This window comes from Ostrinia furnacalis, unplaced genomic scaffold (genome assembly GCF_004193835.3).
Source record: "Ostrinia furnacalis isolate ACB-3 unplaced genomic scaffold, ASM419383v2 OfSCF0587, whole genome shotgun sequence".
In the NCBI taxonomy this organism is placed as follows: Eukaryota; Metazoa; Arthropoda; class Insecta; order Lepidoptera; family Crambidae; genus Ostrinia; species Ostrinia furnacalis.
Window position 1 is genome coordinate 327,151 of NW_021130826.1, and position 25,933 is coordinate 353,083.

At 35.0% G+C, this 25,933-nt stretch overlaps 1 protein-coding gene across 1 annotated transcript; it reads left to right on the top strand.

The window, feature by feature from the left end:
- Positions 1 to 188: 188 nt before the first annotated feature.
- Positions 189 to 23,732, top strand: ace2 (acetylcholinesterase type 2). Its single transcript, XM_028323002.1, has 6 exons — positions 189 to 1,506; positions 6,396 to 6,538; positions 8,909 to 9,061; positions 18,997 to 19,160; positions 19,652 to 19,809; positions 20,220 to 23,732. Exons 1-6 carry the CDS (start codon positions 321 to 323, stop codon positions 20,330 to 20,332), a joined length of 1,917 nt encoding a protein of 638 aa, XP_028178803.1. The 5' UTR covers positions 189 to 320; the 3' UTR covers positions 20,333 to 23,732.
- Positions 23,733 to 25,933: the final 2,201 nt, after the last annotated feature.

Below are 25,933 nucleotides of genomic sequence, written 5' to 3' on the forward strand. Positions count from 1 at the left end.
ATATTTTTGAAAATATGGCGTTAATACAACCTGAAAACTTTACTATTATTGGTCATCTTACTCGTCTCGTAACTTTTTTGTCTAATTGAGTGACAGATCGATAATTAGATATAAGTAACTAGATTTACTTACTAGTAATTGAATGTGGATGGATCTAATTTATGGTTTTCTTTCTTTTTCAGGTACTGAAACACGTAACAAAAAGCAACTCTAACTGTGAAATTAGAAATGTGCTTCAATAAGAACCTCATTAAGCTGGCGGACTACTTCCGATTACAGTCAGTTATATCTCGTTAGTGACGTACGTGAAAAAAATCGAAATGATCTGCAACAGAAAAATTGTGTTCACAAAACTTTTGCTGTGCTTCTTTGTGTCTGGTGCCTGCGGCCGCTCGTGGGCCAACCACCATGACACCACGACGTCCACGACGCAAACCACGCCCACCACGAGCCCTGTCCCCAAGAACATTCACAGCGACCCCCTTATCGTTGAAACAAAGAGCGGCCTCGTCAAGGGTTACCCCAAAACAGTAATGGGACGTGAGGTTCACATATTCACAGGAATACCATTCGCCAAACCTCCACTAGGTCCCCTCAGATTCCGTAAGCCCGTACCAATAGATCCGTGGCATGGCGTCCTTGAAGCCACCAGTATGCCTAACAGCTGTTATCAGGAAAGGTATGAGTACTTCCCTGGCTTTGAGGGTGAAGAAATGTGGAATCCTAACACAAACATATCAGAAGATTGCCTTTATCTAAATATATGGGTACCGCAACATTTGCGAGTCCGTCACCACCAGGACAAACCATTGACTGAGAAGCCTAAAGTGCCAATACTTGTGTGGATATACGGCGGAGGTTATATGAGCGGCACAGCGACACTTGACCTATATAAAGCGGACATTATGGCTTCTTCCAGTGATGTAATAGTTGCTTCCATGCAGTATAGGGTTGGTGCATTCGGGTTTTTGTATCTAAATAAGTTTTTCTCATCGGGAAGCGAAGAAGCTCCTGGGAACATGGGTCTGTGGGATCAACAGTTGGCCATTCGTTGGATTAAGGATAATGCTCGCGCTTTTGGCGGTGATCCAGAATTGATAACGTTGTTTGGGGAGTCAGCCGGTGGGGGCAGCGTAAGTTTACACATGCTTTCACCAGAAATGAAAGGTCTGTTCAAGAGAGGAATATTACAGTCCGGAACTTTGAATGCTCCTTGGAGTTGGATGACAGGAGAGAGAGCTCAAGATATCGGCAAGGTTTTAGTGGACGATTGTAACTGTAACAGTTCTCTGTTAGCCGTTGACCCTAGCCTGGTTATGGACTGTATGCGCGGCGTGGACGCTAAGACCATTTCTGTACAACAATGGAACTCGTACACCGGTATATTAGGATTCCCGTCAGCGCCTACTGTCGACGGCGTGTTTTTGCCGAAGGACCCCGATACGATGATGAAGGAAGGCAATTTCCATAATACCGAAGTGCTTCTTGGAAGTAATCAAGACGAAGGTAAGTTTTTGTCGATCAAGTTAATGCGACTTCTTATTATAAAGTATATCGTACATGCCACCACAAATTGAATTACGTTGATGGACGTTGTCAACGTAACGCGATAAAGCTAACGCGTTTGGACCTTTTGAAAGTTTCGGAAAATATTTGCCGCGTGTACATCAATATTATATTGATGAAAAACTTTCGTCATATCTGGCTGTTGAATCTAGGGGGAGTGAAAGTTGACCGTGCCGTATCGTGTAATTCCCACTACGCATAAAGGCTTAGGGTTTATCAATATCGGTGAGAGTTCGAGGCCGCGTCTGGCCGTCTCTGCGCGGCGAGTGTCGCGCCTGCGCAAACTCGAGACACAACAATACCACGCCGCGGGGATAAGGGCAACCTCACATTTATTACTCATAAACTATCATTGCACGTTTATACCCTGAACATATAATTTACCCATTAGTATTGCTAGCTGTTTTCAAACTCTAGATAAATAAATCACCAGTTCGCCCAGATTGAAATCAAATATCATCTTGAAACATGACATCAAACAACCTGTTGTTTCTGCGAAACGTAAACAAACGCTTGATATAATTTAAATACAAACTCAACGTTGCTCAAATTCCTAGAAACGGTACAGAATAAATAGTAATATCAACATGAAACTACTACGACGTATAATCAAATCAGTGGGTAGCCTTACTCGTACTACCATGTACTACAGACTCGCCCACGTAGCTAGGTGCTCCCGGCACGCCCCCCGGAGTCCCGGCTGTTGCCACGCATCCCCCCACCCGGCGCATAACACATATGAGGGTAGTAGGATCAGTCCAAACGTAGTAAACCCTTCCACTATCTACAGACACGCTTAGGACTTAGGGTACACACAGAAGACAATCTACAACTTCACGAGAGCTTCCACATTTGGTTTGGAAAACTAGATTAGTCAAAATGACCACAAATAGTTAAAGTCTAACTAAATAATAGTATTCTCCAACTATCCTAATGGGGAACCAATCAATTCGTGTCTTCTTCAATATGCGTATTGAAAAATCTAACATCTTTCACCGGTTCTTTCTTCTAGTCTGACTCTATTGTATTAAAACGTCTGCTATCAAAGCATAAATCTTTGTCGAAGCAAAATTTTACTGAACATTTTTATCTTATGCTAGGAGATACCTAGATACAGTTTTCAAAGCTGCGGTAATGGCTCGGAGTTCAAACTTTAAATTATTCATGCGAAAGTAGTTTAAAGCAAATATTTTGTGAGCGATATTGAAATTGAACGATAACATAGTTTGAGGATATCTGTGCGCTTACCATGAGTTTACGTTAGGTGTGCTCGCTAGCGACTGCGTAAAAAAATGACATTAATTGTATGACATATTGTGCAGCGCCCCTAGTGGCTACTTTCAAGAAACAAAATCTTCATAGAGATTTTTGACGTTCTCGCTAGCGAGCACACCTAACGTAAACTCATGGTAGGTACACTGATGACAGGTATAATTACGTGATGAAAGGCATATTTATGCTTCAGTCTCGAAATTTAGCCATGAAGCTAATCTATGTATAAAATCACCTTGTTCAAACCAGTGTTAAGAGAGATTGGTCTTTAGACTATAAAATATACATTTTTGATATGACATTGATAGATATGTCAAAATCCACCAATCACGCAGCATTTGGACGTCGCGTCTACGTATTGCCATCTGGCGGATTTTTCAATCGCGCAAACCCTCATTGAGTCATGTCAAACGTCTATGGCTCATTAGGTTCGTCACTAAGGTTGACACCTAAGTTATAAGAAACCACACGATAAAAGAAGAACAAGTATATTCCTAAATGTAAAAAACACCTTTAATTTAAATTAATGGGACAGTGTACAATGTCCAAGGATATTAAAAAAAAGTGTTAAAACAAAATATTATCTACGTATCTACCTATTACGTTTGTAAAACAAAAAAGTTTTTTTTTATATCACTCATAGACACATACATAAAATTCAAGCGAAAAGTACGCACAAACGTGTTAATTTCCTTGAAAACAAGCTTAAATGTTTACTTACACATTACGTTATGTCATGCTGTTGAAATGATATACTAAGTTGCAGAGAGACACCTTGTTACATTCCGCGTCCCGGGGTTTCACTTTATTCCCTTTTTACGGTAGCGATGAGATGTACCTGTCTTATAAGGATCCTCAACACGAAAAGATTTTCCCGTTTCCCGTTTCCGACGAACAATTTTCCTCGCATTCGTTGGCTACCTGGTATTTTTTTGTTTAGATTCGTAAAAATGAATTTAGACGAGTGTTCTTAACTTTTTCACTTTATTGGGGTTTTATTTATTCGGATTGTCACCGAGAAGCGTATGTAGGTCATTTTACAATTAGAAACACTCGTAGTTATGTCAAGAGTGCGACCATTTTATATTTATTGATTGTAAGGTTGATTTTGTCACAATTGACGACCAAACGAGCAAACTTATTACATAAGAAATATTAATTTATTAATGCGTCTTACAATATGAGTAAGTATAAGTTTGTATTTACCATCGAAACATTTTCATAGCAAGAATTTTCAAGTCGTGCATAAAATAAGTTTAAAACTTAACTAATGCATTTATTACCATGTACAGCAAAAACAGCAAAAAGCTTTTAAATTACAAATTAACTTTGCATTTTGTTGCGTTAAGACTTTATTATAACAGTACCTACCTATTGCGATGTTTTAAACAAAATAATCCTTACATTATTTTGGATATCAAGAGATGTCTTTTCAAAAAAACACATAATCGTAACTTGGGAACTTTAACAAATCGATCGCGATTTTGAATCCAAATCATTTTATTGATCGAATTCAGTGATTCAAAAATATAAATTGTTCATTTGTATCAACTATGAGATGTTCATTATCGTCCCATTTTCCCAACAAACAAAATAATATTACTTTCACGAGAAATCTTACTTATGAAAGCACAGAAAAAATAAGTAGCTCTTAAATCGTATAAATCAAAAGCTCTCGAGAATTGGTTATCATAAATCCCGTAGACATTGAAAACAGGGTTTGTTAGGATAAACAGTGAATTATACGATGTCACCGAACGATTTGTACGTCTCGTCTCACAGCCTACTTGACCTTGGCCTCGCTACACGAGCTTGCGAATGGTTCCGCACTTTGCCTGGGCCGCACTAAGGACAGCTTTATAATTTTTCATGAAAAAATAAATAGTATTTTTTTTATTGTAAAAAAAACTGCAGGTGCTTAAATTAGGATGACTTTTTAGCTATAGTTCAGTTTCATAAAAGTCAGTGAATCAATAATTACGAGTGATTAAACATAGTCCCTGATCTCTGATGATAATGATAGTTTTTTTAAGGCAAAACACCAATGTATTCTTTAAATTTTTTCAACCAAGATATTCTCGCTAATTAATTAATTACTGAAACACTTAGCGGCAATCTAGCAATCAAATTCAATTACGTTAAAGCCATCATTATTAATTGTATGTCATGTTAATATTGTAATAGTGTAATTAACAGCGCAACAATTATGTTGTCACAGCATTTAGTTACATACAATACAAGTAATATTATCGATTATAAACTACTTGATACATACGTGACATAGGAGATCTATCTGGCTATTGTAAAACGATAACATTTAATTAGATTAGGAAGGTATGATGTGATTTATAAATTAACATAATTTTCATAATAAAAGTACTTTTCATGAATCGTGGAATCTTGGTATATCTTAATTTCTGTTGTAAATTGTAAAAAAAAGTTATTTTTATGCACTTTTAACTCACCCTACATAATTTTTAAGTCTGACTCTGTACTGCAAGAGATCTACACGAGTTGGCAGATAGTTCTAGGCTTTAATGTAGTAGTTAGTTTATTTTCTAGCAAGAATATGTGTAGTTTTTTCTCTTCTTTTCCTAACAATGTTAAGCTTATTAATGATTTTTTATAAATTGATATCAAGTTTAGGTTGACAAAACAATGAAGTAGGTAAGTAGTACCTCTTTAGTGATTTGTTATTAAGTTTTATTAACGGTAAAAAAATATAACATTTTATGAAATATTGACACCTGGCATTCGTTAGATATGTTTTACTACCTAAACATCTAGTACATAATTCCACTTACCAGCTTGGGGCCAAATGGGTAATTATCATCAATAATTTAGTCCACTTTGGACTGTTGAAACAATCCATTTATTTATTTAAAACGACTTTTCGGTTAAACAGACCACGTGTAGTCTGACCTCGTGCCGCCAACCGTCTAGAAAATAACTACGACAATTACTAGGTTTTACTCGCCGACCTGTTTGATTAGCATCTAATTTTTTGGACATTATAATAATGTGATTATTCTTAACTACTAATTGACCTTTCTGACCCTTTTTAAGGTTACACCATATAGACGTAAACTTTACCTAAATAATCACAAAATAGTGAAGTCCGGAATGGGACTTTTTCAGCGCAAGTTTTTTCAAAAGCTAAAGTAACGACTTGAATTGCTCTTAACTTTTAACAAATACGACTTGTTTAATTTACATGCAATGTTTTCGGGAAATATTATATTGACATCAAAAATGCGAAATTAATTTTAACAGCAGTATAACTCTTGAGTAAACAAATCAAATGAAATCTTCAAAGGGTCCTTACGCAAACCAAATCATCAAAAACCGCGGAAAAGTTTCACAAGAAGCCGTGGAAATGTAAAACATAAAAAATACAGCCTAAAAATTACGAGGAGTTTGGAAAAACACGAACAAGCAAACAATATTGTTGCCTCAAGTTATTTACCAACGAAAATATTATTATTTCATATTGCTAATTATTTTGACTGAACACTTTACTAACTGAAGTTATAATGAAATGAATGTTTCCTTTTCAGGAACCTACTTTCTGCTGTACGATTTCCTAGATTACTTTGAGAAGGATGGACCTAGTTTTCTTCAACGAGAAAAGTTTTTAGAGATCGTCGATACTATCTTCAAAGATTTTTCCAAGATTAAGAGGGAAGCTATTGTTTTTCAAGTAAGTATATTTTGTATCTTATTTATCTGTGTGAGATTTTCTATAAATTGCAAGACTCAAGAAAAGTCCAAAAAATAAACATGCGAAAATTCAAAACATATTTTGATAGAATTATTTGTTTGTTTAGTTATAAAAGTACCTATATACGAGTTACCTAAAGCACTACAGTAAATCCATATCAGAAGTTTAAAATATAATGACCTTAGACGCAACCTGCTTAGCCGTAGAAAAATATTATGTTATCTGCAGAGTAGAAAGGACATCAAGAATTCATAACGTTTCACGAGCTTTTATGAATCCGATATGAACCATTACCAAATCGGAAAGGCTGAAATGTTGAATTAAAGAAAAAGGCTACAGTCGAGATTTGACAAAGTAATACGATAACAATAACACTCTTTGTAATGCTATCTTGAAAGGATGGCCAGATGAAATAATGGTGGACTCTACGTAATATAATATGTGAAAGATTTTTGAGATAATGTAATCACAACAATATTAAACCACAAAAAAAAATGATTTGCATTAGATTACAAAAAATACATTAAAATCACAGTTTAATAAAGTGTGTTTTATTAAGATGGCTCTCTCGGAGTCCAGTTAAAGTGAGACTCTATCTCGAAGAAATAAGATTTCGTGCTTCGGAGGTAATGTTACTTAAGATTCGATCTAATTGGTCTGTCATCAGTCAGTTGTTTCAATCCACATGATATAAGAAGTCGGCGCGTTACTAAAGAGCTACTTACTGTACCTATGAATTCTTAACATTTGTAGGTATTAGTATCAAAATCCTCTCGTAGTAAGAGAATAATTCTCTTTAAAACCAATGAACCCAGGTATTAAGTTACTTAGCGTGAGTAACCTTTTAAGCCTGCATCACATGCAAGCAGCCCAACTACTTCTAACTAGTTTAAAATGAGTTCCCAAGAAACGTTAAAGAGGATATCCCATCTTAAATTACCGCCAGCTACGGTAAATGGTTGTCATTTGTTCAATTTTGAACGTTTTGTATTGTTTACGAGCGACAATTTTGTGGGACCATATTATTTGGAAAGCATTTGTGTACTCAATCAACAAATACAAATTGTGTAATGCGTGCTATGATATATTCGACATAAAATACATTTTGTTTTGTCAGAGAGATCAAAAATAATTAAAGTATCTTTTGTTGCAACAAAATTGGAAGTAAGTAATTGAAATTTTCTCATGTTAGGGATAAGAAAATTCATATGCGAGATAGCTAAGGAAGCTAATCTCAGTATTCTAATATGATAATTCAAGATGGATTAAATTGCCCTACTGGCAATGGAAGTTCAAAATTAAATAGGCGCCTCTAAGGCCCATGAGATTTAATCCACTTATTTTTCTTCCGAAGGCGACCACTAACTATAGACAGAATAGCTTTATATGGCGTGCTGGCGACAGATTTAACAGACTGAGTAAGGAACTAGATATTGATTTATTCTATACTAGCATACCAGCGCTTAGGCGGCTGCTGAGCGAGCGTTTTTTTCAAGCCTATCATGTAAGTTTTTTTTTTATCATGTTGTTTATTATAAATATGAGGTAACGGGAACTCTAAAATGGTAAAATTACTATCTCTTTATTACAACATTAGGTGTATCGTGTATCGTATAAATTTTATCTGTTTTTATAATTTCTTTAAATATTCACCACAATTCTATCTGTGGGGACCTATAAGTGGTTATCAAGAGTTATTAACTGTAAAATAATCAATTATGTAAACCCTGGTCTTCCTAATATAAATAAATAAATAAATAAATAAATAAAAATAAATAAATGCTAATTTGCCAAGTTTAATAAAAACCTACAGTTTACATAATTCAAATCCATCAAAAAGAGCTACAAAATGTTAAAAACACAAGCCACACGTTTCAGCGTTAGTAAAGTCCCACAACACAAACAATTTGGAAATTTACATCGGTTTTCGGTCATCAGTTCCCAGCCACAAGTTAAAACGACTAAAAGCGAGCCGAGCGCGTTCATTAAGTTTTTGCTTGCGAGTTCAAGTAGACGCTGTTTGCTGATGCTTTGTATCAACCCCATATTTTGCACAGCGCTTGCAATCTGTTTAAAATGAATATAAAAGCAACTTTGTTTCATTGTATTGCTATACAATTTGTGCAAGATAATACAGAAAGATTTGAATTGAAACTATTTTGATGTTGTTGCTTATTTAAATTCTCATTCTAAAAAATAATTTGATAAAGTAGTTAAGTTTATTTGAAACTTCTTAGACAGCTGCAGACAATATTTAAATTAATCAGAATTGTGAATTTGATCAAATCCAGACCTTTCTCGCTCATTAATTAAAAAAAGCGTTGTACTAATGCGTTAAAACAATTTCAGTACACAGACTGGGAGGAGATTACTGATGGATATCTGAACCAGAAGATGATAGCGGACGTAGTGGGCGATTACTTCTTCGTGTGTCCGACTAACTACTTCGCCGAGATACTATCCGACGCAGGGGTCGACGTTTACTACTACTATTTCACCCATGTAAGTAAATTAAAAGTAGTATTTTAACACACTGCTACTTTGTGTTGTTCGTGTAAGGTGTTGCAACTGGAAATTGAATCTCGCATTTCTGCAAAGGGAAAATGAGAAATAGATAAATCTAGCGAATATCAAACAAATAAGGTTTACCAACTATCTTACTGATGTTGTAAGTAATGTAATAAATGTGGTCTTTACAGCAAGCCTAATATTGCAGTTATTTTGCTACAGATCTGATGTAGAGCACTGCACATTACTGGCTTCATATTAATTTTCTATTGTGCCTGTATCCCTCTGAGAAAGGCATTAAATCCTTTGCTGCTCCAATTACTCATATTATTTAATTTAGTCCTAAAGGTTAGACCAGACCAACGCGTGCAGCCGGCGTGCACGATGACGATGGCGATGGCGACCAGACAGCGTGTATGAATTTGTAGCGATGTGTTCACATCAACGCGTCCTGTCATTGGTCGCGGCGATCTATGCAGCGTCTGCACGCAGCGATCAGCGATCATCGCGACATATTTTGTCACTGTGACGTTTCTGTTTTTTAAAATCGATGTAATAAATAGTAATTAGGATCTGTTAAAAAGTTTTTACACAATTAAAAATGAATTATTCATAACATACCACTAGTCTGACCTACTTGAATAATAAAAAGGTTTTAGAATAAAGTATCAATATCAGAATTTATTTTTTGGAAATAAACAAATTATTTTAGTTTTCTCGAGAACCTGCTTCTTCAACTTCATAAATAAAATTGGGATAATAACTGCAGAACAAAATAATTGAGAATGTACATGTCTGCAGCTTTCTCAAAGGCCCTAGAGCAATTCTAAGTACCTATGCCATAAATAAAAACCTAATTAAAGTCATCAAACGTCTCAGTCATTAATTTAGTGCCACTAGAAACACCTAGTTGATCAAAACTGATGTGTTTTTGTATTTTTGGGTTATTATTGAAGACAAAAAAGATATTGGGACTATTATGTACTCTGTGGTTTGGGTGCATAATGTAATTTCCTTTGCCTTAAAAAAAGTAAATGTCAAGATGACTGTTGCACCAAAAATGAAAATGAAAATTGATTTTGATAGATGTTGTGTTGAGTTCTGTGTAGTTTTGTGCGATTTAACGATAAGAACGACAATGGTAAAAGGTAATGGGGGCAAATTTTTTCCCTCAAGGAAAAAGATGAATTGGATATAATCTCACTTGCCCACAAGGATACTGTACGAGCACGTCAGCATCGACCGCGACCTACAACATGCTAGCCGACTGGCCCATGAACCCTGAACGAACGTGCACCGTAGGCACTCTACACCGACGGCACATTGGACTGGACACATTGAATTGTGTACATTATGTAAATCTTGTATATAGCAATAGCATAACAGTAATAAACCAGATATCAACCGTCCGCGTTGTGTTTCATTTCCCCCACTGAGGCCAAGAAAGCCTTAGTGCAGTCCTCCTTCCTATCAAACCTTTCTTTAAATCTAATTAAAAGGTATTGTTAGGGCTCTAGGGACTACAAACGAGTGCATTACTGCAGCAAAATTTTTATAAATGTTGTGCTTCAGAGAGTCGAGAGTATAGCAGATAATTAGTCCATCTATAATATATGGCCGCCTGAATAAACTTGAGTGAAAACGTGTTTCCACTGTCTCAATTGCATCAAAAGCTCCAAACAAATAATTTAATTCAGTTTCCATTTTGCCGAATAGGCGTGATTGACAATATGCGTGACAGTTGTGGTGACAGTGACAACCTGCACGCGCAGTGATCGCCATCGCCACGGCCATCGCGGTCGCGGCAGTGTGAAACAACTTTTGCACGCGCAGTGGTCGCCATCGCCATCGCCATCGCTGCACGCGTTGGTTTGTCCGAACCTTAAGAAGTTTTACTAAAGTCAATAAAGTAGGTAGGTACGTACTACTTGAAAGTGCACTTGAAAATTAATTTAAGAGTAAAAGAGTTGGCCTTAAAGTCCGGGAAATGTAATAACGGATTAGGTAAAGAAGCCCCGCTGAGAGACTGAGTGAGTTCGGATTCGGACTTTTTTCATAGAGGCATGTTAAAATAATAATGCTTTTGGTTATTTGAATGTTTTGTCTGAATATAAAATCCTCATTTATATATCATAGCTGCTAACAATTTTGTTTACATAACTATAAATAATTTTATCATTATAAAATAACTAACAAATATGATTAGTCGTTGCTTTGTTTTTGGATAAAATGGAGTTTCTGTGACGGATTACCTACTCGTCCAGGATCATAGGGAGACCACACAAGAGATTTAGGCACTTAACCGAGTACAATAGCGTACAATAGATCGTGCTCCAGTTGCAAAATTACTGCCAGTCACAAATATGAAATAACTTGAATTATTTTGAGACAGACCAAAGAATCGCCTGAAAATAATAAACTAATACCAGGCCTGTTCATCTCCGTGAGTTTACATCGAAAACAAAACACGCACGATTGCCCCCTACAAGAGTACTATTCGACAAGGCCTCACATACGAGCGAACATTGACTCACGCACGCGTATTCTTGTGTATGATGGAAAAAAATAAAGAAAATGGTGTACTAAATACTGTGCAGTATTTAACTGCCTAAATAATAATAAAAACACAGAATGTACTTTTTTAAGTTGCCTCAAGACACTGAGAGGTAAATAAGTAGTTAATATTATTCATGATAATTCATGCTAAATCATGTATTTCCTCCGCCATTTTCTGCAGATTGGCACCTCACGTCACATCATTTTACCGAAGTCAGCCCTATAGCTTCGGCGCAGTACCGATCACTGACGTTTGTCAACAAAACTTCTGACAAACTTGCTTGACTCTTGAGACAAGCTAAATTACACCATATTGTTAATGACATTGAGCATACATTTTTTTAAATACCTTCGCGAAGTAAAACTTCTGTACTTAGTACTTATTATTATTCTGTGCTAATACTTATAATTTTAATAATAACCCTCCTTCTAGCACAGTCGGGTAAAAAGTATGTCTTTCAATGGTACGAAGCTCCAGACCTAATTTAATTTCGGAAACCAAAGTATTAGTGCACTCCAAAAAGGCATTCCTGTGACGAAGATGTACTTGAAAACCGTTCCCAGGCTAACACGTTAATTTGGCTAACGAAGCACACACGAGGGCTCTTTCAGACAGCTGCCAGCAACATTCGCTTTTCGCCCCAAACCAGAAACGCGGGTCAAAGAGAAATTGGAATTCCCACTCGTGTAGGTGCGCGAAAACACTTTTTTTCTGAAATATATTGACAAAGCTCGCTTACAAACGTTCAAAGTTTAAACTTTTGAATTTGGAAATTATCTTTTGTTCTTATTTGACAGATTATTTCAAATAAATCGTCGTAGTACCTACCTATCTACTTGAAGCTAGATTAGATTAGCTTCGATTATGTTTGGCAATTATAACAAGAGTAAGGCGGTTATCACACTGCGCCGCGCTCCGCCGCAGTACGCGGGACGACAGATTTAATCATTGTATGTAAGTACCTCGGTTTGTATAGAAAACACGCGCGGCACTTCACACTGACAGCGGGATTTTTTGTATGAAATCACGCGCTCCGCGGTGGAGCGCGGCGCAGTGTGATAACCGCCTAATGTGTGTAAAAATGACATGCAGCCGGCATCCGTGATATCATGATTTTGTTATAACCTATGTCCTCATCATACAGCAAAGGTTATAAAGAAAATCATACCTACAAAATTACGTAATAATGCTTTTCTGTAATTGGTATCCGAATCTCAGGAACTCAACCGGAAACGTTTCAGTATCTTTTCCAATGGAAGCTCGATCAAGCTTAAATTTAATTACAAAGGGAAGCATAGATCATTTGTTAAGCCAATCAAATATCTGTAATTGTTCTCGTCTAGCTATGAGAGATAATTTATACTCGTTTGAGTAAAGGTAAAATAGAATATTAGAATTTCATAAGTACGGAAAAGACAAAACGTTAAAACGATTGTTATTTGTCTTTAAACCTCGTCGTTTGTTTACCGAGTAAAATTTAATTTGCAAATTCTATGGCTCGGATCGCTCTCTAGGGAAAATGAGTGTAATCGCCAAACATTATTAGACTCTACCGTAATATTATGATGAGTCAAACAGTTCAATTTGATGAAAACGATAGCAATCCTCTTTCATCATTGTTTAATTTTGTTTGCTTTTATTACGCGCAATTTTAACGGATCCAAAGTTTATATACCTAGTCCTAGGTAGGTACTTAACTATTCTAGAGGTCAATTATATCTTAATACTCTACGAAAATGCGATATTATGTAATATATTTGTAAAAGTAGCTGGAAGGCGCTGGACGCAGGCTGCTACCAACCGGGCAACATGGAAAGCATTGGGAGAGACCTATGTACAGCAGTGGACGTCCTCTGGCTGAGATGATGATGATGATCAATAAGAAGAAGACGTCACGAACGTTGGATGAGAAATCAATTTATCGTTTGTCATGACGTCACAGCGTATTGTAACCACAAATAATCGTGTGTTTGTGTAAAATAAAACTTCTTGGTTTAAAATAAACCATTTTTGGTGCAATAAATATACATATAGGCCACGTAGATTCTTTAACGTCACAATTGCATCGTCCACCATTGTGCATTGGCCCATTCACTCCTGGGTATTCCATTGTGATTCAATCCAGCTTGCTTTATTGTACCAACTCGAGTGATGCTTTGTTACTATTGATTTTTTTCCTCTGGGAAATAAAATGATCATTTGAAAAGATAAGCAAAGAAACGACTCAGTGAGACTTTGCATTTATATTTTCTCATTGACTCTGATTTTATACGTAGGGTATGCTTTTTCTTTGTAGAGTATCAACCACTAACGGCATTAACCTATTACACGAACTCGCAGTTTTGTTTAATGATTAGTCATAATTAAATTACCACAAGCTTTTAAATGTTCGTGCAAACTTTTAATTTTCTTCACAGCATTATTCCAAAAGTGGTATGTTCAAAATTATTTAATTTTAGAGACGTGTAAAAGTGCTTTTTAAAATCTCACCGAAATTTTCTATAAGACTTGGAAACTGAAAGCCATATTTTGGCATATCCATCCAGTAGTTCGAGTTATCAGCTTTGCATTAATATAATTTTCATAAAAATGTAACTTACTTGTCTTATTTAATTTTATTTGAAAATTTAATGTATTGTTGTCAAGCCCCCAGCACAATGGTGTCATAATTTGTAAATTCCCGTCTAATTAAAATTTAAAACGCTTTTGTTCTCTCCATAATATGACGAGGGTGCTCTAGCTTGGGAATGTCTATATTAACATTAAACTCGACATTGGTCTCTGCAGCCTTAACTTTAAAACGTAGAAACGTTACGATTTTAATGGAATAAGATAGCTACACTATTCGAGTGCCCAAAAGAGCTGGCAAATACAATTATCTGTTATTGTAAATGTAACCTATTCAGCGAAAAATCTCTACAAATTACCCGATTCTCTGCTATTGTAAACCTAATACAGAGAAAAATCTTTACTAAATTACCTTTCGGGAATCTGGACAAAGCTGATAATCCAGTATCCCATTTGATCAAACAAACAAAATCTTTCCTTAATCATCAATTTTATTCGAGGCCAAAAGGAAATTCAATTTTTACGTAAAGCTTTTTATAAACCGTCAAACAGGGAGTGAAACTTATTTAACTGAGTTACCTCTCTGCACCTAATGTAATAATGGTTTTTATGAAATACAGCTTTCCGCCCGCGGCTTCGCCCGCGTGGAATTTTGTCTGTCACAGAAAAACTTTATCGCGCGCGTCCCTGTTTCAAAAACCGGAATAAAAACTATCCTATGTTCTTTCCCGGGACTCAAACTATCTCTATGCCAAATTTCATCAAAATCGGTTGCGAGGTTTAAGCGGGAAAGCGTAACAGACAGACAGACAGACAGACAGACAGACAGACAGACAGAGTTACTTTCGCATTTATAATATTAGTTGGGATTGTCCCTCGCATGTAATGCTTGTTTTGACATGCGCAAAATTGTGATATGTCCAAAGATTTATTTATTTGGCTATTTATATTAGGCAGACTACAATGTAATGTGTGTAATAAGTATTCTATTCCACATCAAAGTTCTTCATCTGAATTTTTATTATTCACAAGAGACACTGAAACAGCACTTATCTCTCCAGTCGTGTAAAGAACGAAAAATAATATTTTCAGTAAGAGTCTGATAAAGCCTTAATTCCTAAGAAATCGTGGTTCGAGCGCTCGCGTTACCAACGGCCATAAATTATAAGTTTGATCTCGACTGCTTAATGGAATGAAGCGGTAAGTCGCGCTAATGCGAAAAAAGTGTCACAAACGACCTTAATATGGTAAAAATGAGATAAATGGTGGACAATAAATCAGGAAGTTAGAGGAGCGTCGCGATTTGTAAGCGACGACGTAACGATTTGACAGACGGGCCGCGATGCCGAGACGTTTTATGGGTCACGAGCCACCAAAACAAGCAACGGAGGGGGCTATTTTTCTTATCACGCAATGAATAATAAAAGGAACGTTGAATTTTTGACTTACGACACGCGATTCTCTAGCTTTTCTCACGTTGCGAAAGGTGGGTATAAAGGATGCGCGGATGAGAGATGTATTGTTTCTGTTTGCAAAGTTTTGTTCGTATCAAATGACTTTCATCAAAATAAAAATACTTTTATTTGAAAAACATAACTAAAGATGGTACATAATATTGGTTTAGTGTTAAAAATAATTTTTAAACTTTTCCTAATCAAACAACACCGACACAGGAATCAGACCAATAAAACAGTACCGATATCAAAAATAATTTGATTAATGTTTTGCCAACGCAATTCCACGTACTACACATAACCCCCACTTAAATAACCGTTGAAACGAACGTTACCATTATTCGGGTACAGGCTTGGGGTTTCGAATGGACAAACGACTGTAATTACGGCGTTCAAGTAAACCCTCAACAGTACGAGGGCCGATCATTGTCGTGTTTAATGTAGGTACAAAAAAGATTATAGCAATTAAAGTGAACCGCTGCAGGCCGGCGAATGATTGCATCTTTAATAAATTAGGCGCGGGTCAGCCCGGCCGGGGCAAAGGTCACAGATTAACAACGCGCTATTTTGGGTTGTGACCCGTCGCCGCTCCATTTCTGTTCGAGACACTGGACTATTTCGCTATGGAACATCTCGATTTTTTAGATTTATTTTTATATTCGCAACTTCATACTTTTAAATCAGAGGATGTGTCTGTGCAGGCTCAAAATCCAAATCTAAAGACTGTCTAAGTAACTAGGTAATTACATAATTTAAAAACCAAAATCTTTATGAGTAATTTTCATATCAATGTATTTTACCGCGAGGCTTTTATTTGCATACAGGAATGACCAAACCCTATTAAGTTTATGTTCATTCCAGAAATTAAGATTTAGTACAATTGACATTCCTACCTAAGTATTAAACTCCCCAAAATAACTAAACCTACGTAAATTCTGTCATCACGTCACCTAGTTTCTGAATAAATTGTCTGTAACAGACGTCTGTCTGTGATTTATCGTCAACACGGATTTAGGATACTTAATGACACGTAAGTGGTCTTTTATAGTTTGAGTTATTTTTATACGTTTCATAAAACCTAAGTAGTAAGTACAAATAAAAAACCTTTAAGTGACCTATTTCGATATAAGACATCGCCATACATACAGTGAAGTTTTCAAGTTTTCTTGTTATTTCTACATACCTACCTGTCGTATAATTATTTTATGCAACATATACTGACATTTACTCGTAATCTATGCTAGTATCTATCTATACTAATATTAAAAATGCGAAAGTAACTCTGTCTGTCTGTCTTGCTTTCACGCCTAAACCACTAACCTGATTTTAATGAAATTTGGCATAGAGATAGTTTGAGTCCCGGGAAAGGACATAGGATAGTTTTTATTCCGGTTTTTGAAACAGGGACGCGCGCGATAAAGTTTTTCTTTGACAGACAAAATTCCACGCGGGCGAAGCCGCGGGCAGAAAGCTAGTAAGATACAAAAACTTATTTTCAGCCGTCTCAGTAGTGAGGTTCACGAGCTCAACATTTTCTAATCCTGTGTGTGACTAACTTGTACCACAAAATTACCATAATTATAAAACTATGTATATTTTGCCCCTGATGTTACTTGTTAACCTGTTAGTTACTCGTATTAGCGTATTTCAATTAGTTGTTAAATCTATTCTCTATCGCTTGGAAAATACGAAATAACATTTAGGATTTTCAAACTTTTTCCGGATGCAAATGGACAGTCGCGCCACTTAACCTAGAATTTTACCGCCTATTTCCAGCGACCGGTATTGATTGGGACAGTTTTTAGGAGCATTTATAGGTATGTAAATTATTTAGCTTGCTCTCTTCACAGAAGATTTGATATTGACCGACTGAACTTAATTATTCATTCTGATTGTTCAATCTAAATATTTTTAGACATACCTACTACCTAGCCTAGTTGTAGAGTCGGTCATATTTTGAATTTAAGGGAGCCATGATAATTTACTTCCTTTGTTTCATGATAAGAACTTAACAAAACGTGTAAATCAATAATGAATTATCTGAACACAATCTTGTTACCGCGCAAATTGTAACGCGTTATTAATTAAACGCCGCTCTGAAAGACGACCCCAATTCTGCTTTAGGGAGGCCACAGAAAATAAATTTTAAAATCTCGCGGGTATTACAAGATGTTACATAAATGTGGGCTGACCTTTCCACAAGTGTGTTACATACGTAGTCATAGCATGCATGACAACGCATACGTAGCCGGCCGCTTGCATTATTAAGCGGACGCCGCGTACCTAACAGCCGCTTTTAATTCAATGGCTCACTTAAAACCTTACCAAATACGGTGGTAACCGTTGCCAAGGTTTTACATTGAGTGTTATGTTAAGGGAGGTTTTTGAACCCTCGGGGATTTGACTCTCTGACACTTGATGTACGCTGCAGCGATGAAGTTGTCATTATACTCCCCGAGGGGACATGATTTTACAGAATTATTGCTGTCGTGTTAATGAACACGCATACAATTAGCATCTACTGAGCCGTAAGTTCTAATTTAGACGAAGCGAAGCGAATAATATCAAATAATTGTTTTGCTAGGCTCATCTTGAAACCGCAAAAATAAATGACCTTTTTTTTCTTGGAAAACTGATACTTTGTAATATATCTGGGTAATTTGATCAATTTTCGTATTGGTAATTCATCTACAAATGGACATAATGCGTAGGTTAACAAAAAACTTTGATCTTACTTTGAGAAGAAAACAGTTTGTTCAGCACATTGTTTTACAGAAAATGTGTCAGAATAATAAATGATTGAAATAGCCCAAAGGTCAGCTCCTGCTTTTGAAAACATCCATCAAAGTTTTGATCGTAGGCGTAACAATCATAACGAATTGAGACTTAGCGTCGGCGTTACTCAGCGTTATTAGTTGTGAAAGAACTTCTCCAACTAAGTTAATAATAACAAAACAAAACGTGGTGGGCATTAAGTAAATTAACTTGGTTTATTTTTCGTAGTTGTAGGAAAAGCGTGTTTGCTCGGGATTCACATTTCAATTCCTTTATCCATGTAAAACCTAAATACCATTTCCCACTTTTCTCCTGGAAAAATGCTATGCCGGTTTTACTCTGATAAAATTGTATTTCAAACAAAACAGCTATTTTTCGATGGATATTTATTTACCTATCTCGACTTAAACTAAAACTAAAACCATTAAAATGTTGTTTTATTGTCCCGAAGCAGTGGTAGGGTTAATATTGGGATGTGTAAAAGTGCTTTTTAAAAGCCTATTTGCAAAAATAAATGAGTTTTATGAGTTTTTTATTAAAGTTCTAAAACAACCAATTTAATTTCTCTCTTACAGCGTACCAGCACGAGTCTCTGGGGCGAATGGATGGGGGTCATGCACGGCGACGAGATGGAGTATGTGTTCGGGCACCCGTTGAACATGTCTCTGCAATACCACACCAGGGAGCGTGACTTGGCAGCTCACATCATGCAGTCTTTCACTAGATTTGCTTTAACTGGGTAAGAATCTTCTTTTGCGTATACTTTTTTTTCCAAAATGGGGAGAACAGGGATATGTTTGTCATCTGGATGTTATGGCGTAAGTACACTATGCGGAAAATTGTCCAAGTCGAAGTGCTAGCCCGCACATCGAAGTATGGGTGACGCACCGGTCGGGGAAGGAGAAAGTAACCGAGTTGGCGTTTACACTTCTTGGTGACAATTTTCCGCATTACTTGCACCATTAAGTATCAGTTGATTATGTGTTGGTTATTACTCGGGACGTCTATTGAAAAGTAATTTATTTGTTTTTTACGGGAATTTGGTAATCTAGTAATCTATTTCAAAGCAGTCAATGTACTCGCGTAAATTACGTAATTTCTGCATGTTTTCATGAATTTTATTTAGAGCTGAGTTTTCAAGTTACACACTTACCTAACGAAGTAAATATTACGAGTATGTATAGAAAGTAAAACGTGATAGTAACAAACTTTTTAACTTTTCTTTTTCAGAAAACCTCACAAACCTGACGAGAAGTGGCCGCTGTACTCGAGAGCTTCGCCACACTACTACACGTACACTGCTGATGGCACGAGTGGACCTGCCGGCCCTCGCGGACCCAGGGCTTCGGCGTGCGCCTTCTGGAACGACTTCTTGAACAAGCTGAATGGTTAGTGTGCAAAGATTTTTTTTTTGTGTCCAATTCAAAATGTTTTATTCTATTTTGAGCTAAAATTTCTAATATTTTCCGTGATTAGATGATTAATGATTAACACGACACGTTAAAGAATGTGTGTAGGAAAAATCCACCCTCTCGTCTCTTTTAAACAAAAGGTCGCACTAGAAAATAAATGATCTGATGATGATGTAGGTCATTAATTAATTAATAATCAAGGTCATGTTCTTGTCTTAACCTAATTGAATATTAAAGAAAACTCGTTTATCATTGGCCTAACATTTCAGGAATTTCATTTCAGTGTACCTACCTACCTAATCCAGAAATCACTCTTTCTTTGTTGAGTGTGAGTGAGTTACTAAGTAAATTGATATTAAAATGTGTTATTATTATTTATTTTACAGAATTAGAGCATGTGCCGTGTGACCGAGCCGTCACAGGGCCATACAGCAGCGTCGCTGGCACCACCCTGCCAATCCTGATGCTGACTGCTCTCGCCACCACAGTCGCAGTGTAAACTTGATCACAGTTTATTCTTGTGAGCAAGCATATGCTTGAAAAACATTCAGTGAAATATTTAGACCTAAGTAGAAAAATGTGTGTTATGTGATGATATTTTGTATGAGGCTTTTAATTTTAAAGTTGAATAATTAGTAACAATGTGAAAATATTTTAACTGATTTCTTGAATCGGATAAATTAAATACATCCAAAAAGACATTTGGAATTTAAAAATTATTGACTGTGCATTGGTGAAATTTGAGGATTCGGATATCTGATTTCAATTAAAATATTTACATTAATTTGTTGTTTAATAAGATAATTTATTAGACCATCAAAAAGTAAAACAATATTCCTTGGAATATCATAATTTTGTAGTTTTGAATGTACAAGGTACCCCTTCATTTATTTTCTACATAAAATGCTTGATAAAACGTTATTGGTATAAATTAAGTAAAACTTTGTACTAGAAAGATGCGAAATTTAAAATGACCTGTGAAAAGCTTGTCGTAAATAGGGATGGATGAAATGTATTAAAATAAGAAAAAGTTTTTATTGATTGTTTGTCGTGGTAGAGTTTTATTTGTGATTTTTAATAGGAGCCCTCGGGTAATTGTTAAAGTATAATAATGATAATTTTAACGCTGAATATATGTATAATTATACATTGTAAGATTTTATTCTAAATGTTCACGTTGAATGTATTGAGTTGATTAGTTTAAAATGTTCCTGTACCTAGTTGATTCATATGTTTGGTGTTTTATGATAAGTTAGAATTAAATCGTTGCTAAATTTGATACTGTAATCCAACATGCAATGATTAGATTTGTGTGTAATGTAATGTGTAATGGTTAGGGAACTAAATGTCAGCTTTGATTGTTAAAGCGATGCTTTCACACAACATGGGTTTATCACCATACATATCAAAGTGTGCCTCTGCTTAAATAGCAAAGTAAATGAATCATATCTTTATCCTAGCGAGAATTTAGAGATTTATAATATAATAAATAATATATTATTATAATGAAAGTCGAGCGTATACTGTTAGACAAATTTTTATCAATATACCTATTTATGTATATATACTACTATTTAGGATGCTATAAAATTCGTACCACTTGAGAATCTTATGAACTCAAAATTCTTATGACTTCGAACAGATAAATAGTATATTTTGTAAATATCCCTTCTTATGAATAGGACGCAATATTCTGAACAAAAATAGACTTTCCTACGTACGTACGTTTATATTCTTATTCAAGTAAATTGTTATGACAAAACACTTTAGAATTAAACACCACTTATTGTTATTGAATGTGTTGGCTCAAAACTATTTCCGGAGAGAATCGCTGAACATTCCACTGCCATGAACATTATAATTATTTGTGCGAATTTCAACATTGTGTTTTAGTGATAATCTCTTGTTCACTTCGAAAAATTCACAGTAAATTACAATGTTCATTTATAAATGATGGTTTATATTACATACTATTATTTTTACGTTTGTTATTTCTAAATATTAATTCTGATTTATAAAATCTGTTAAAATTAGTCCTATTCAAATTGAAAAGATTTGACTCTCATTTTGTTAAACTAAATACAAAACCACAAAAAGTACGGTTATTGCTTACATCTGTGGGCTATAAACCAGTATCTTAAGAATTATTACGGTCCTCATTTGACGCCCCAAGAGGTGTTATAAAGTTGTTCTATGCTCTACATATAAAACTTTCTTTTTGAATGGGACTTAATTATTTCGTAGCAGAATTTCATCATCTTCATAATACTTCGATCAAAAATGTGTCTTTCTTTCTCTATTGTCGACAATAGCATAATAGTTTCTTCAACAACACTTAATCTGTAGCTTAATAATGCTTTAAGTGAAAAGTATCTTATGAATTTAATAACAATTTTATACTTACATAATTTGTACTAAGACATATAGTATTAAATATATATGCGATTGTCAATTACTATCCATGAAAGAGTTTTGAAAGAATTGGGAACATATCGGAAGAATGTTAAGGGTAGGTATAATAAAATGTAATTGCTTAAAATGTGAATAAAATATGTAAGAATCATAGTACAAGTTAGTTTTTGTTTTGCGATTTCATGACGTTGTTACGTCTACTTTATTGTCACCTTTATTCGTATGTGTTTAATGTTGCCTTTTGAAGGTATAATGCAAGATTAGCACAAGTAGTTTGTGGGTCACATCATTTGCTTGTCCTACAATGGAAGTGTGGCTCTGGTCTGAACTCGTTAATGTTGCACCATTGCGCTTTTATGTCGATCAAGCACAATTTTGAGAAGTTGATGGGATAGCTTTAATTAGCAAAAATAAGATGTAAAGTGATCTAAATAAGATTTAAAATATTTTAAGTAGTGAAAATAACGCGTCATTATTGTTCCGTTACTCACAAAAAGTTATGGTTTTCTAAAAGTTAGTAAGCACAAACTAATTAGTTCAACATCATAAAATACAAGAAAATAAGGTAATAATAATAAACCAATTTGCTTCAAATTGTTGTATAAATTGTAGGTTCATATTAATTTTATGGCGTAAATGAAGTAATTAATAATTTTGTTCTTTTAGGTAAGGTTAACAGCAGTGTATTCCATTTTCTGAAAAAATACATAAGTGAAATCCAAATATTAGCATGGTAATATTGGTAAACATCAATTTACATCTTTAATTTTACGGGCCTAAATTTAATTACTTTTATTACAAAAACTTTTCTTCATGACAAATCATCATCGATAAATTTCGTTAACATGTTGTCAATAAGGTAATCATTAGGTGTAGTGTTTAGAATGATATATTAAGGCAAAGATTGAATGTGATTGCCATTAGTATTTTATGTACGTATCTGTAAGTATTTAATTCTCCTAATAGTTTTCTGCTGATCAAACAATATCTACTGTAATTAGAATGTAGAAGCATCGTTATATGGTCGCACGCAAGATCTATGTCCATACTTGTAATTCATGAAAGGTGGTTAAATGAGTCGTTAGTTTTGAGGACATGTTTGAAGAGCGAATCTTTGATAGAGAATGCATTTGTCAGTTCAATGTGTAGTTGAATAAATGGTTTGTTATATAAAAATAAATGTTCAATGTTTTGTGTAAAACGAAAATATCTGATACGCAAATCTTAGTAGGTACTGCTTTACAAATTAGGTGCTAATTTAACTGTGTGTATACATAATTAATGTGCACTTATTCATTTTATACTACTGTAAACAACAAATGCGAATGACGTCGACAATATCTATTTTATATTTTGGACTTGAACGAAGCGATGTCTTCGGCTTCGTGGTTGCTTTTTATTTCAAACGTATTTCTGTATTTCTCACATGTTATACCTTCACTATTAATACACGGTGTCGATTGTTTCCTCGCAAAAAAAAATCTAAAGAATTTCCAAAAGTATTGCGTCAAATGTTAGATTTTATTAGTAAGATGATTATAATTCGTTTGTACAGTTGCATGAAGATTTATTTCACTGTAGTAAGATCAAATATTTTTATCTGAATACTTTTAGACAATAGTCATAATATTTTGCTTTAAATATTTAATTATTATCTCTATCCAGAAAATACTCAATAAAATTTACTTAAAAATATTGTTTTAATATTCCTCTGTAACGTCCTTACCACCTTTTCTTACCTACCCATAAAAATACTAATTAAAAGAATTTTAAAAGTTGGCAATATACGAGTAAGTACCATTATGTTTAAGACATTGATCACGAAAAGGTTTCCAACAAACGAGATAATATACCTTCTTATCGATAATGCTAGAAGGGATATGCTCTACCAAACGATCTAATGGATTTATCAAACCATCTAAGCAATGACCGAGGGCTTGTTATCGACATAAAAGGTCGATGGTTATCATGGTAACAACACACCTACCCTACTACGTTAATAAAACGAATACGTTTACTTTAGCTAATCATCTGACACTATTTACGCTTCGAGCTTGCTATAAAAAGCGAATATCCTTTCTGGTAGCTGAATAACTAGCCTCCAAAGTCCTATGACAGCTATTTTGGCTAGAGTTAGGTAGATGTCGCTCTATGTTCCAATCACTGAACCCGAACCATTTCGGGACCTCGAATGGGACCCATTGAATCCACAACTCTATGTTGGAGACACGTTACTCACAACAAATCTCTGTAGATGTCACTAGTTATTCGGAGACATTTTCTTCTTTAGCTCTACTACGAATTTGTCTTTTACGAATTTTTTTTTTTCATAAAACAAGTAACTAAATACAGCTATTAAGTATAAATAAAACCTACCTTTTCATCATCATCAAAAATGGTTTCAAACTATATTTTTCATTATTTTTTTAAAGTTGCTCAGTAGTTTTCTAGCTAACTCCAGCTGTGCTTTGAGTATTACTAATTCAGAACAAACTTTTACCGTAAGAACTTTGGCTCGGTTATGAAATTGTATACTGTTTGTGTATTGTTGTTAGAACTTTGAAAGGTCTTGATTTTCAAACTCAAGTAGTTTAAGTAAAAACCTGAATTTGAAAGATTTTAGCCCGTGCTTATACAGGTTAAGGATTAATCCCATTCTAAAAATATTTCAGCACATTAGACTTCACGTTTTTGTTGCAATATCGATCTAATTACAAGTACATAAGATGCTAGAGGGTTTAGCCTGATGTGCCTTTATCTGTACATAGACACCCTGTTATTAGCTTACCTTAATACTTCAAGCACTACCTTACGGACTGACGCGGATATTACTACTTACTCGTACGGTTTGACTGAAATAGTGCAATCTTCATCTTGGTGGATATGTCGCAGGCAAATTGTATGAATCCGCATTTTACAAACGGCGTCGTCAGTTTACAAACGCTCGCTGTTCTATGAAATGCCGAAGGCAAATTGGCGACTCATTAATTGATAAAGTTTCGACTATGATTGTTGCAATAGGGTGACCATCATAAAACACATGTTGGACAAATCAGACTTAATTAATCAGGTAGGTATCTATTCAGGTAAGACAAACCTAAAATACTAGCTACTCCTAAAGTAATTAAAATATTTTCGTAATAAAAACGACACTAAACTAATTTAAACTATTGACGTACCTATAGGTAGGTACATAAAACTATGACATAAAATAAGTTTCGATAGTCAGTCCTTTAATTAAGTCTTACATTTTAATTATACCTAGAAGAAGTCTAGAAGACAACACAATATTTTTTTAAACCAATAATATTCCGCAGCAGTCCTCCACCAGTCCGAGCACCAGATTCCATTGTCACCTTAGCGTTTTTTACGTGCCGGATAACCTCAAAAACTATTTCCTTTTTCCATAGCTTTTTCACTGCTCCTATTTGTGAATCGTAAAATATTTTTAATTCACTAAGTATAATAAATGTCTTTTTTTGTGAAAAGTCCTTTGAATACGTAAAATTTGCACTGTCTTCTGTATCACAACACCACGACTCGACGCCATTTTTCTTGTTTTGATTAGCAGCGCCTCGCGTGGTAAGAAAAAGAACTAAATACTTCAATTTGCCGCGGCATTTTGTAAACAGCAATTGAATTGGCTATCAAATGTTTTGGCATATTATAAAGTGCCCAGGCAATTTAC

What these genes read in the sequence shown, in the direction of transcription:
- ace2 (XM_028323002.1), top strand. Translation starts at nt 321, where the DNA reads ATGATCTGCAACAGAAAAATTGTGTTCACAAAACTTTTGCTGTGCTTC. An exon ending in ACTAGATTTGCTTTAACTGG is followed by an intron (nt 19,161 to 19,651) that starts GTAAGAATCTTC and finishes TTTCTTTTTCAG; the next exon opens with AAAACCTCACAAACCTGACG. An exon ending in CTTCTTGAACAAGCTGAATG is followed by an intron (nt 19,810 to 20,219) that starts GTTAGTGTGCAA and finishes TTTATTTTACAG; the next exon opens with AATTAGAGCATGTGCCGTGT.